Source organism: Pipra filicauda, unplaced genomic scaffold, assembly GCF_003945595.2.
Source record: "Pipra filicauda isolate LSUMZ 115617 unplaced genomic scaffold, ASM394559v2 scaffold253_size2546935_pilon, whole genome shotgun sequence".
NCBI lineage: Eukaryota > Metazoa > Chordata > Aves > Passeriformes > Pipridae > Pipra > Pipra filicauda.
This window is the reverse complement of record NW_024104369.1, coordinates 308485-322859: the sequence shown is the minus strand read 5'-3', so window position 1 is coordinate 322859 and position 14375 is coordinate 308485. Positions and strand designations below refer to the sequence as shown.

At 39.0% G+C, this 14375-nt stretch overlaps 1 protein-coding gene across 3 annotated transcripts in view; it reads left to right on the top strand.

Moving 5' to 3' along the window:
* The window catches only part of ITGB6 (integrin subunit beta 6), a 94621-nt gene that overhangs the window by 42938 nt on the left and 37308 nt on the right, over nucleotides 1–14375 (top strand). The window contains exons 16-17 of one of the 3 annotated variants that reach the window (XM_027734160.2): nucleotides 1222–1388; nucleotides 2713–6340. In XM_027734160.2, coding sequence (XP_027589961.1) covers nucleotides 1222–1388; nucleotides 2713–2814 — 269 coding nt within the window. In that variant the 3' untranslated portion in view covers nucleotides 2815–6340. Of the gene's footprint in view, nucleotides 1–1221; nucleotides 1389–2712; nucleotides 6341–13610; nucleotides 13744–14375 lie in introns of those variants that run through there. The other 2 variants (XM_039382068.1, XM_027734176.2) reach the window with 2 other exon arrangements.

Genomic DNA, 14375 nt, shown 5'->3' with positions numbered 1-14375 from the left:
AAAGATGGTTGTAACAAAGCTAGTATTAAAGAAGCACAGCTCTTTGTAAACTACATTCTTAAGATACAAGAATTTAAGGGTAAGATTTTCTCTTTAATAAATATCTTTATTATGTATTTTAAGTAGATTTAGGAAAAAAAACACAAACAAACCCAAAAGAAATATTTTAAAGAAGGTATTTCCTTAAGCAGTGACTGCTGTGTAGTGGCTCTCCCACAGTGCTACAATAACCATCTTCACTTCCATGAATGAAATCATATTTCTAGAGAATTTCTTGAGGTCTTACCTCAGTTCACATTTCAAGGCCCAGGAGCAGAACAGTAGATGACAGTAAAGTCAACATGGTACCAGCAGCCAGAATGCCAGCCCACTGCTCAAACCAGACCCCTCAGAATTAGTCAAATGATGACATCAAGGAAAATCAAAATGTGAAATACAATCATGTAAGACAGATTAGTTGAAATGAATTTTTCGATGTCCTTAAACCATAGTTCAGCAGAAAATTTTTTAAAATAGTAGCGTTCAACTTACATAAGCAATACTTTTTAATATTAAAAGAATCAAACTTCTTTGTGTTTTGGTGAAGCAAAAACTTCAGTTTTAATTTTGACTCTCTGAAATATTGTATGATAAAATTAATTCAGGACTTGAAATCCAAAATTGCTTCCAATTGCCCAGTCCTACATTTTCAACAAGCGTAAGGGTTTTTTTTACCGATTGTATTCATGACAGTAATGTAGTTTCCTCTGTTTTATCAATATCATCGATGACTTTACCCTTATACAGATCTCGCTAGAATCTTTTCTTCTGCAACAGGCTGAATATCAGTTAATTGGACTAGAGCTCCAGCCATAACATTGTAAAATTCATAACCTTGTCAACTCAGCCCTGTTTTTTAGGATTATATTGGCACAGATCTGAAACCAATTTTCTGGCTTTTCTGAATCTGTTTCTGTATCCAGCAGCTGCTAACTGATTGACATGGTAAAAGCACAGTGGAACAAGTTAGCAATTAATTTTTTTAATTTTTTAATGCAATATTTTTCAACTGGTTTCACAAACCCTTTAGCAAGCTAGCAGGAGGAAAATAAAGTGGACTTGGAGAAAAAGGTGTGCACAGCTCATGGCAAATGAGAAGCTCAGAACACTTCTTGGCTGTTTTTAATTGCCTAAAATTTACTGATTGGAGATATCCACAGTCATAACTTTTTTTTTCCACAGATTGCACACAACTTCCAAATATCCCAATGATAATGGTGGGTGTCACCCTTGCTATCCTTCTCATTGGCATTGTTTTACTTTGTATATGGAAATTGTTGGTGTCAGTTCAAGACCGAAAAGAGGTGGCCAAGTTTGAAGCAGAAAAATCAAAAGTTAAATGGCAAACGGTACGTGACAGGCATTGATTTCATACAAGGTTATTTAATTTGGTTGCATGATGCACAACTGCCTTTAAAATTCTGTGTCTTGGTTTTGTTCTTTTAAATGGATAGATTTTACTGGTAGGTTTTCACTACATTTAGTATCCTACAAAGTAAAATTATGATTCCTTTATGGATGAAAAATATCTAGAGTTTAATCTCCTGGTTTAATTTCTTGCACATGTAAGAATGTGTAGATAACTTTATTTTTATTAGTTACTTTTAATTAGTGCCCTGTCGTTGATTAATTTTAACAAAGTTCTTGGCTGCCTATGTGATTATCAGAGGTGTACCCCTCTGCCCAGAAACAGCTGTTTAGGAAAGAGCTGTTGTGATGGCCTGTGTGATGGGAGCCCACTCACACAGAGGAGCAGCAAATGGAAGCTGTCCAAAATGTAGGTAAAAGGACAGAGAAATTCAGGCCTTATCTTCTATCTATAGCTTCAGGCATCTAATGCAAGCTTACACCACATGTTCCCTTTTCTTCTTTCCTTTCTGCCCTTGACTTTTTTGCTCTTTTGCAAAATCTTCAAGACTTCTGAGGATCTTTGAAAAACAAACATGTTGAGTAAGCATTTCTAGGGAGTGTCAGGAGGATAGGCAATGTGCTGCTGTTCATTCCGCTCCATTCTCCTACCAAGTCCTGTGATTGCAACATTTCTCCAAGAATGGGCACTGTCAGCCTTTCAGCTTTTGAGATGGGAAAAATCAGTTACTTACAGGCAAGGCCACCTGAGAATGTTTTCTTGATCCTTCAGGAGAGCTACATATGGTAAGAGGGAAGGGAAGGATACACCTGATAGAAGCATTTTAATTTTCTTTTCTGTCACAAGTCGAAAGGATAGGAAGTGATTGATGAGAGACCAGGATTAAAAGCTCAGATGAGACTTGCCCTTCTCCCACCACAGGGTAGATAGCCTATGTGGCTCAAGAAAGAGGACCATGACAGGTAACACCTCACTGCTGAGACACTCTCTGTGCTTTTATAATTGTCCAGCCACCAGGTTTGATACACAGATTATATGGGACGCATTTAATAAAGTATTGTTTGACAATGTGCATTACTTTAATCTGGGAGGCAGACGTGAAGGGGAGCATGTTCCTGACCCCAGGCTGGTTTGTGCTGCCTCTTATAGACCACTCTGAATTTCAGTGGCTTGGAATATAAGTGAGGCACTGAAGGCTATTCTAAAATCATCAAAAGTACAGAATTACTTCTACACAAACACTGCGTGACTCCCATTTCACCTCTTTTTGTTTTGGTTCTTTTGTTTTGTTTTTTTTTTTTTAGGAAACAAATCCACTGTACAGAGGCTCAACAACCACTTTTAAAAATATAACTTACAAGAACCAAGAAAAGCAAAAAGGGGCCATGGCTGCAGATTTCTACTAGCACCTCCAACACTACAAACTTAGTTATCCTGGCAGGGAATCTAAAAACACCTGTTTCTTCTCAGCTGATTATGTGATATATTTGTTTTCACCTTGCAGTAGTATAACTGTTCTGTTGGAGAAAATATATCTTGTGTTGGGAAAAATATAGATATCATATTAGACATAAAGGTTGGTAGAAATATTAAAAAATTGAATTCTTTACTATTAAGCTCCCATCTTAAAAAAATGGCATCACAAATAATTTTGTCATTAATACTGAGGATTAAAAATTATCATATGTAAGCCTATTTTTGTTAAATTAGGTATTTACAATGAGCTTTACACTACTTTGTTCATACAAACAATCCCATATATTTGTGTTTAGGAATGTATTTGTACCAGTCTATCTGGTGGGCTGATTTAAATTTAAAAAAGAATTTTTTTCATGAATGAACTACTGAGGATAGAGCTTCCTCATACCACCTGTGTGACTGAATAGTTTTTCATCAGAAAAAAGTAGTGTTATTGACTGTCTTATGTGTCTAAGTTATACAGAAGCATTTCCTCTCTGACTCTTCTTTCTTGTCCTGTTTCCCTCTTTCCTTGTCCTTGTTGCCATTTGATGTTCTTTAAGGACCCAGTCCCTGGGGTTTTCTCAGGGAAAGCTAAGACAAGCCTTATTCACTTGCAGTGAATACTTTTCTCCTCCAGGCGTAGACTGGTTTTTTTTTCCTTTAAATTCTACTAGAAAGGATCCAGAACAAAAGGTAAATATCTGTAAATTAGAGGTCCCAGTAGAGACTCTTAAACCAGAGGATTACCAGAACTCCATTTCACCATTTGCATCCTGTGAATGGTTTAGACACTCAAAATAAACCTCACATGCTGGCCCATCACACAAACTGGTTCAGGAGCCCTTTACATGCAGAAAATGTTCACACAAAATACTCAGGATCACACACAAAGACAGTACTTTTTTGTTGATATATCCAAAATTGTGAGGTTTTTTCAATGCCCAGCAGCCAAACTGTTTAGTCATATGTGAAATAACATATTCAGCTCTTTTGGGCTGGGTTGTTTGGTTATTTTCCCCCAAACTAAGCAAGAAACAGATCTATGGATTTCACTTCATATTCATTTACATTATGTTAATGAGGATTTTTAAATCTCAGTTTTAGCTAGTTACAGATGACTTGCCATAAATATTTAAATTGTAATGCTGTTACCATGCATAGCACCAGGTAAAAAAGCCCCAAAAAGCAGCTAACACGCTGGCATAGAAAAATTACAGCATTGGGCTATTTTAAGATACCACTAATGTACTTTACTTTTTAATATCACTTTTCAGCTACATTTTTTGCTACTCTGAAACAGGTGGTCAAAAGGCACATATGAAGGTACTTAGAAAAGAAAACTTAGAAATCAAAGAAACATTGACACAGTCACAAACAATCACATACATTCCCTGTGGTAAATCATGTATTTGATCTAAAAAAAATTATGTCCATTTTGTAATAAATATTTACAAAGTCTGTGCAGCTTCAGACTCCATTTCTGCTACAGTTTCTGGAAGTGAGACTGACCCATGCCTGTTTTAGGGCCTGATCCAAAGCCTACTGGAGTCAATGGCTACAGATGAGGATCTAGTTTCAGTGAAACTATTAGTTTTCGTTTACAAAGATTGTTTTGTTTAAACAAACTGATTAATACTCTCTGTAAGTGGATTAGAACTTATATATTTCTGTGCAAAGAGAAATAGTATCAGATGCCTTTGGAAAGAAGGTGATGCAATATCCATATTCATTTTCATGGCTAGGCTTCGCGAACAAAGTAAGTACAAAAATATAGCAGTATGATGGAAATTATGTCTGTTATTATACTGGAACAGATTCACATCTGTACTCTTTGGTATTCCTGCATATCTCATTGTGGAAACTGTGCACAGATAAAAACTTGCATCTGTGGCCCTTCCAACCACTAGACTCCCACGGATGTCAGTGCAAGTTACATGTGGGATCAAATCCTGTTTCCCTGGCACGTGGATAAACTCATGGGATGCAAAGCTGGCCCCTGAATCTGCTTAGATACTACTTGGGTCAGGATTGCCTAAGGGACTAGGGAAATCTGGATTTAGCCCATGTAAGTAATCTGTTACTCTTTTGTTTCTCACGCAGAAGTCATCAAATTATAAACTTTTTCTGAAATAAATGAAAATATTTTTATTACTTTTTAAGTAATAAAAATCTATAGTATTTATTAAATACCATTTAAGTTCTGTTTCTGAGAAGGCTGATTCTGCTGCTCAATATTAGGGTTGAAAGCCTTTCTTCTGTAGGTCACCCATTTCAATATTGCAACATATCTCAGTATTCAAATGTTATTAAAAGGGTGGTGTTTGCATTTCATATCAAATGCTTGGTGGTCTACATTCCATGTTCCTACAGGAGATCTTGTTTCACAAAGCTTCTTGCTCTCTTCTCGTCACTTGCATCTTCCGGTCATCATCAAGGATCCAATTTGGTATGTAGACAATGTTTACAGCCCAATTACTCCTCCTAACAATCTCTCTCCAAATTATCAAAGATGTAATGAAATCAGGGAGTATGATTTGCAATTTCCCTGCTGCGATGATCGTACTATAAATTTTCTGTCCATCTTCCGAACTGTCAGGATGGAAATCACTCAAATAATTAGGAATTCATGAGAAGAGAGAAAATAGAAGGGCTTGGTGAGGAAGGTTTCTGTTATTGAGGGATATCAAATAACTAGATTCATTCATAAGAGCCATTCTTTTACCAGCATTAATTTAGATTTCAACTAAACTCCCAGATTTCAAGAACTTTCAAGATCTTACTTGGCATTCACCCTAGAGATAAGAGTGATGTTCATCCTTCTGTATTAACTATATCACTTTCATCTTGTAGCATTTGTACCAAAGTTCATATTTTTCTGTCTATTCTATTTTCCTCCACCAAACTATAAGTGGGTTTGTGTGTGGTGAGTGGGATGAAAAAGTCTTTCTGCTGGTTTCACAAATACTGTTTTGGCCTGAGGCTGGACCTTGAGAGTGGACAAAACATTTTTTAATAGTAATACTACTGTTCACTGAAGAGTTAAACTGAATTAAAGAATAATCCTTAGCAATTTTAGGGTATTTGTGTATCTTTTACATCCTATAGCATAGTAATTTCAGTAATGTATGTTAAATGGATAATTTTTGTTTGATTAATAAAAGTTGCATGTTGGTTGGTATTTTACATGTCCAGATTGCATTCAACTTTGTTTTGTAATATAACAAGTGGGTAATGAGTCTGGGATACAGGACTGAGATGTCAAGTGCAACTCTCCATGTCTCATCTGTCTTTATGTAGAAGTTCAAGTCTGTTTTGCAGTGGGCATGAAAATTACCACACACAGTCTAAAAGTAAAAAAAAAAAAAGAGACAATTTTTAGCTTCATCCATTTGAAAGAAACCGGTAAATGTCTCAGCTTGTTTGTGTAAAAAAAGGAGTTATCTGACCTTGAATAAAGATTGTAAAATTGAATGCATTTTTAATATTTTTAATTGTTCATTCTACATTTTCTTTTTTGGCATCTGTCTTTATCATTGTTTTCAAATAGTTTCATGAATCTTAGCAAATTTTTCATGCTTTGTCATAGCCTAGAGATTATTTTATTACTTCTCTCCCTTTTTTTAAGACAGCAATTTAATGTCTGGATTTTCTTCATTTGTGATCCTTCTACTTTTCAAGGAAATGAGTTAGTGGATGAATGTTGTAAGCAACCTATTTCTGGAACCCTGATTGATGACATATGGCATTCTTTCATTCTTTGGAACTAGATGATCTTTTAGTTCCCTTCCAACTCAAACCATTCTATGATTCTTTTGTACAGTGACCCCTAAATTGCACAACTTGCTTAAAGCTAAAGATCCATCCATTCTCTAAGTGTAACAGCAGCAATATCTTTTAGGAAATACACAACAAGGTGTATATTTTCTTTTTAATCCCTTTAATTCCTTTTTTTCCTCTAATGAAAAGTCATGTATTTTGATGTTTGCTAATTTCCTGCTCTGAGGAAGAGAACATTCCTCTCCATCCTTAACAGAACCATATTTAAAGTCTGTTGTATTCTCCAGGCATACAGTAAGATCATGTTCTCTTGCATTTCACAGTGGATTGTGAAGAAAAAAGTGATACAATTGCATAATGTATACTCATGGCATGTAATTTGGAACGTATTCTATCCCAAGACTTTCTTGGTTTGTTTGTTTTTATGAATGATCATGCTTAGAAACCTCTATGTTTTTACTGATCTACATATCAGCTAACATTGACAGATAGCAACTAACCCACAATAACAACAGGTGGTGTAGATAAAAAAAAGGCTCTGGCTTTTCAAAGATCTTGGTAGACAAGAACTTAGTTTCTTGAAGCTGGGTCATTCTCTCTTTTCAACCAATCATCACAGAAAAGCAGAGAGAACCCTTTCATTGCAACCTCTTCCTTCCTTGTGGTATTTACACTACAATTTAGACTTATTTTTAATCAAATTGGACAATTTAAAACAATTTCAAGACATTTCTGTATTCAGATAGATGAGGTTCTCAAAACATGATACTTTTTTTAAAAAGCCATTTTTCCACAGGGTAAATTTCCTCAACAGGGTTTTTTTTCATTACTGTTTCCATATTTAGAAAAGGTAGGAGTGTAAATAAAACTAAAGTCTTTAGGTGTGAAGAAACAGGAAATTTCTATTTAGCATTTAGCAGTTAGATGTTACCTGTGTTTGGAAAACTGTGTACCAACATCAGGCTTCAAAGTTAATAACTCTAGTTCAAAGGCAAATTGTATCTCATGTTGATCTTCTTAGGTGAGGTTAAAATTTGCTTTCTCTAAAAACTCTCAACAACTTAAAAACCAGACCTATAATAATAGTGTAATTACCACATAACAAAACCTTGATTGCTTCTATTTTAGGTTATGGAGGATTTGAAAAATGATAGATTAAAAAAAAAAACAAAACCAAAACAAAGTTCAGCAACAACAACAAAAATCCCCAATTATCTCAAAGGTGATGGAGAAATTAAGCCTGACAATATATCCAACCAGAAAAGAACTGTTTAGCCTGAGAGTCCTAGCAAGAGTCCTTAACATCAATGAATTGTTAGAAAAACTTTTGACACACTTTCCCTCTCCTTCACCAGCATCTGCAGGGAGAGAAAGTCCTCTGTGGTACTGTATCATGAGCCAGCACACAAGGTGACAGTCCAATGAACCACAGTCAAGAGAATCTGGCTTTTTACAGAAACAGTGGTCTGTACTTCTTGTATTCATCCTAGAGTACTTACAGCTACTGCTGCCACATGTCTGGAACAGCAGCTGCAAGAGAACAGTTCAACACCTCCCTCCCATAGACTACGACTTTTGGATTTCCTTTCTGATGCTCTCTGAATCTGGCAGATAGAGAGCTTTATTAGAGAGGCTTCTCACTCAACACTTTATTTACTGTGGGTGATTTGTCAGCATCCCAAAAGAGCTTATGGAAAGATTGTCCCTAAGGGTTTGTCCACTAGTGGCACTCAAGAAATTAATTCGGAAATATATTGAGGAATTTATTATGGGCTGAATAATCCACATGAAAACTATGTAGAAAACGTTCACTTTGAATTGGACTGGTCTTAATCAAGTTAATCTTTATTTCAAAGTAAGGACAAGAGTGTCTGAACATGTTTAATTCAATTTATGTGATTTACTGTACAGTCACTAATTTAATTAATTTAGATTAAATTTTGAGTTTTTTCATGTTGAGATTCTAAGGATGTTTAATAGCTGGGAATTTTCCTTTCTTTCTCTATATCAAAGGCCAAACTGGTTAAAAAGCATTGCTGGCAAGTCGTTCCCACTGATTAGAACCTTTCAGTGACTCATAGTCACAGCATCTACCCTATTACAGTTAAAGCATTTAAGTTTTTTGGCTGCACATTTCCATCTGATGATAAACTCAGCCTCATGTTAGTAAACAGAATTTCCCTGCAGAAAAATTATGCAGTTCTCACCAACATGTCTAACTCTTCATAGGAAAAAATCCACGAACAAGTGTTATTCTCCTTCTTCCTGAAATGAGCAGGGACTAGAAAACACTTGGTCTTATCAATCCAATTTGATTTCTTGTGCTTGTTAATGAATTTTCAATTTGGGCATGGAAGAATGCAAAGGAAAAATATTTTTGCTTTTTCTATTTTCTTAGTAGCATAAAATTCAGAGAAGAGAGCAGAAATTTTAACAATTGTTTCACTGGTGCCTACACATATGTCTGTGTGCTGATATAATATAAAATATAACTGTATAAGTAATGAAGACAGATTCTATCGCTTGCAAAACCAATGGGAGCTCTGGTTTCCAGACTTTCTTGAATGATGGTTCTTAAATCCTCAAATATGAGGCTGACTGTATATCTGATTTGCCACAAAGCAAAATATCGAAGATAACAAAAAAAATCTATGCCTATGCATTTTTATTGAATACAAAGTAAGGTATCTAATGCAAGGATTATTTCACCTGAGAAAAAACTGGTTAAAGGAAAGAGGCAAAATAAAATTGCTTTGAGTTTCTCTGTGTGCATATTCTCTAATGAACATAATAAGTCTTTTTATATTAACTGTGGGATTTTGGAGTCTAAATGTGTATGCACGGCTGAGAAAACACGATCAGCTCTTGTGAGAAGTGTACAAGGTGCAAAGGCACACCCTGTCCTAACCTGTGAAATCATGTCAGCACTGAGTACACATTATGCCCTAGAATTTCTGCAAGCATATATCTTTGTTCCAGGTTTTACACCCAGTCAAGTTTTTTTTCCGACCAGACTGATAGTACTTTGTTAGCAGTTGTCTGTTCCTTCTGAGTTGTTCATAATCTTTTAGTAAATGACAAAGTTTAATTTTCCTAACCTTCACTTCTGGCCACTCCAGGTTACAACAAAGCCCAGCCAGGCTCACTGACCCTCCTGTTTTAGGCACCATTAAATCAGCAGGATGCACAGAGAGGCAATGGGACCTGGCAAGAGAGCTTCTGGTGGCAGTCACTGGAGATCAAGGCTGGCTGGTGAGGCAGCGTGGGCATGCCACTATGGAGGGAACACACTGACTGAGGGTCTTGTGCTTCTTGAAAGTATCAGTTTTCCCAGAGCTAACAAAAAGTTTCCCCAATGCTTCATTGTCAGAATCTATGTTCACTCCCACTTTGTTTTTAAAGTGGAACCTGCATATTCCCTATTACTGTGATTTACGAAGCTTTGTTCTGATAAATTAAAGATGATCTGTGCTTAAGGAGTTGGTCAGCATAGGGTAGAGGACACATCTGGCCAAAGAAATCAGGAATGGTTTTGCCTACAAACTTGTTTGAATATAATTAACAAACAGAGAGAAAACAGTCTCTCAGATGCATTTAAGCCAGGAAGCAAAATTTCTGCTAAACAATTATATGATGGCTTTATTGGTTTGTTTAAAAAGGATAATATTTTTTAATCACAGTATGGGTAATTTCTGGTATTGAGTACAATGAATCATAGGTTTGTTTAGTAAACAAGTCTACAGTGTAATATTAATAGCTTTTCTTGGGACCACATTAGCCATTCTCTCGTAGCAAATCTTCACAAAAACAGTTTCCTTTTATTGATTTCACTAACAGTACTAACAAGAAGGGCAAAAAAATGACTATGGTACATCAAAAGATGAATGACACAGCTAAGGATCTCAAAGGGAAAAGATAAGTCAAAGATAGGCTTTGAGAAACTACCAGTGACAGGCCAGAGGCAGCTCTAGCCCCATTAACCAGTTTTGTTTTATTGCAAATATTTCAATATTGGATTTTTTCCCTTAATGCCACATCAATTACGTGAAAGTCTGTCTGCTATTGAATTTGATATTACTGCCAATCAACAGCCCGTTTGACAGAGACTTATAGTAACAGTAAAATTCCTACCAAAAACTGGCAGTTTGCAGAGATTTCATTTAACCTGAAACTGGCCAGTGCAGACTGTCCTGTAAGGCCGCCTTACCCAGTGTGAGCTGACAGGGAGTGAAACTGCAGAGCCTGATGGCCACAGCAATTACCTGGGAGCCTGGAAGAATGGAGTGGTGTAACAAAAACAGGTGGGACTGCCAAAGGAGAAAGGCTGTCACTGCTCATGTCTGGGATGCAGCAGATGAGGCAGAGAAGGTGGAAGCAGTGCCTGCAGTGACTATAACCAGATGTAACTGGACTGGCAGAGTTGATAAATGAGAGTAGTTCTGTCTCTGGAGTAAACAGAAAAGTTGAGTAAAAAGGAAGATGAATGCAAACTTGGGAGTTGATTCAAGATGCCATTTTTCAGAGCCAAACAGGATGTAGGACAGTCCCTCCAAGAAAAGATGGCAGTATTGCTTGCTGGGCACTGCTAATGCAAGGAATTTTTGTCCTGCTTTTTCTTCCTAGGTATTCTCTGTTTTGGTATTTCCATTCTGGCTGGGAAAAAAATGAGACCTGTCCTCAGACTTCAGATTATGAACAGAAATTACTGTGTGAGAAGTGCTGAGCACGACACATTGGATCTGTGTGTGTGCCTTGGAAAAGCAATGGGTTTGTGAGCAAACTGTATTAGTGTGAATTTAATAAGGGTTTTTATTCATGGATGCAGGTAATGAACATTCACTGAGTTCATATGTCTGTATGGATCTCACACAGAAAGTGAAGTTAATGTCTAAGAAAAGATAGGGGAAGGAACTGAACATCTGTTTAGAGTACCTAAATAGCAAAGGCAGATCAACTCAGACAAGTGCATATATATTTATATTTCTATTTATACATATGGGTCCAAGAATACACAAAAAGAAAGAGAACAGATCATCAACAGAGAAATTAAGAGAAAAATATTTACAAACAGAAAATAAAATAAAGGAGCCAAATCACTACAGCAAATGCCTTGAAGGAACATACATAAAGCTTCAAACAAACAAAAACCCCCAACCAACCAAATAAAATTGGAAAGATATACCATTTAATGTGCAAGGTAATATAAACTGCCATCAAGTTTACTTCAGAAAATGTTGTCAACCATGTTGATTTTACAGGCCACTATGCCAGCCATTATTATTGTAATTAAGTAGGTATAGCTTAGCTATAAATAGCTAGATCAGTATAACTACAGCTGCACTAGAAAGAATTTACCAGTTATGTCAGAAGAAAACAGATTCAGAACAGTAAAAAACTGTTTAGTCTTTTAAAGAGCAGTTCTGAATATCAAAGGAAAAAAAAGTAAGGAAAACCACACAGAATGAATAAGTTGCTAATTTGCACTTAGCAAAATATTTACAAAAACACTGCTATTAAGTTAATTATTAGCAATCTGTAATCAGAACGTGCTTATTTTCATCTTGCTGAAATCAGCAGAAAAAAACACCTGAAGTGAGGCTCCTTTCCACAGCCCAAAGAGCCTCATTTCTGTTTACTGGCCCAATATTTTAAAATGTTGTACCATGTACTGTGCACAATTTTTCAGTGTGACCCAGCAGCAGGTTCTGTAGTAAGAGAGTCTTTTTCTGGAGATCAGTACTCAAAGCAGTGGCCAAACACTCCTGAAGAGATGTAGACAGTTATGAGTGGCCATAAATGGCTCATTAACAACCTTCTTTCTCAGAACCTGAAAATCTCGGAAAGCTGCAGCTTTCCTGAGAAGAGATACATCACAATTCCATGAGTCACAACTCTTCTGTCTTGCAAAGTCAGACCAGCTTGTTCAGCATTTTCCTACTGCTTGTTCTCTGCCAGACATTTTTATCATCTGTTAAATGGGAAGAAACTTCTCCACTTATGTGCTTCTTTCTAATTGTTCGGCTTCATTTGCATCTCAATTCCTTCTTCTACCGAACTATCAGAGAAATTTCCCCAAGCACAAAGGCTTCTGTTTTCCATCCTTGTATCATGATTGAGGTGGACATGGGGGAACAGAGTCGTGGTTCAGTTATGCTCCAACACTGCATTTATTTTTATACATTTATGTACATATTTATAGAAGTATTTGTCTCCTAAGCATAAAGAACACCGCAGAAACATGCTTTTGCAGATTAAAAACGAACTTTCTTGCTGATTCCAGTAAAGTTACTCTATTTTTAACCCAGAGGTTCTGCTTTCCCTAAAACTGAAACTCAACCCAAGGAGGGCAGCTCCTGCAAATACTCCACTGAAGACAGAGATGAACAAAATGGAAAATTGCCATTATTTTTGCCCATGCCAAAACGTAAAATGACTTCGTGTTCACAAGCTGACGTGCTAAAAACACAGGTCCCCGAATGGGATCTAGGGCAGTACGGATGCTCAAGGGCAGAGCCTCGAACCTGGGAACACGGACTGTGCTGACAGAGGCCTCCCACCTGCAGTGCCTCTATGTGTTTTCTGCTTCTTTTTAAGATAAAAGTACCTGCAGTGTAGGCAAGAGAAAGTAAAGTGTTTTCAGATGGAAATAAGGTTAATACAGAGCGGTTTGTCCGCTTGAACCCACAGCTCTGATGTGGGCAGACGGCCCGAGCTGCATGAGCGGCATTTCCCGACCCGGCCGAGCGGTCTCCGGCTCCGTCCCCCTCCCGGGGACGCGGGAATGCTGAGAGCGCGGCTCCAGCGCGACCGCCGCGACCTCCCCCCGCACCCCTCCCGCAGCATCACGGGGGGAGCCCGCGGGCCGCCCCCGGGGCCGCCCCTCCGCCGCCGCCGGGGTGGGATCGCTGCTCTGCCCTCCCCAGGGCAGGGCCGCCGGGTCTGGTGCGGAACGGCGGCGAGCGGGTGCGGTGCCGGGGCGATGCCGGCGGTGCGGCTGCGGCTCCCGGGCTGCTGCCTCCTGCTGCTGCTGCTGGGCGGCCGCGGCCCCGCTCGGGGCACCGCCGCCCTCGGCCGGGACGGGGTGCCTTCCCTGCGGAGTGAGTGACGCCTCGGGGTCGGCCCGGGGGTGGGGGGCGGCGCGGCGTGCGGGGGGCAGCGGCGACGGCCCCGCTCCGCGCCGGGCGGAGCCCTTCGCCCCTTCGCCCCTGGCCGTCCCGCAGTCCCGTCCCGCAGTCCCGTCCCGCAGTCCCGTCCCGCAGTCCCGTCCCGCCGTGCGCGGCGCGGGGGAAGCGCGCGGGTTTCCCGCCCCGGGCTCTGCAGAGCCCCGGCGACTCCTGGCGCTGCAGGATTCCAGGACGTGCGTTTGCTGGGGGTCAGCCCCGTCCGCACAGCGGTGAGGGGATCTGGGGGGAGGAGGGGCCGGGAGCGGGCACTGAGTCCTGAGGACCTGCCCCGCGCCATGTGCGTCCTCCTTGCTCGTTATTCCGCTGCCCATTGCGGTCCTCCATAGCCGGAGGAAGTATGGATAGGTTTTTTCTCATTTCCAGTAAATTCCAGTTACTTTCTCTGTTACCACATAAGCAATTCTCACTGTTTTTTTGGGTGGGGGAAAGGAAGTGGAAGGTAAGGAGGAAGGAAATGGAGATATCTTGTCTTCCTAGTTTTGTTGCAGCCGTTTATTCCCGATTAGCTCTGTTGAACCCAAGTAAACAGGAACTTGGAGGTACTG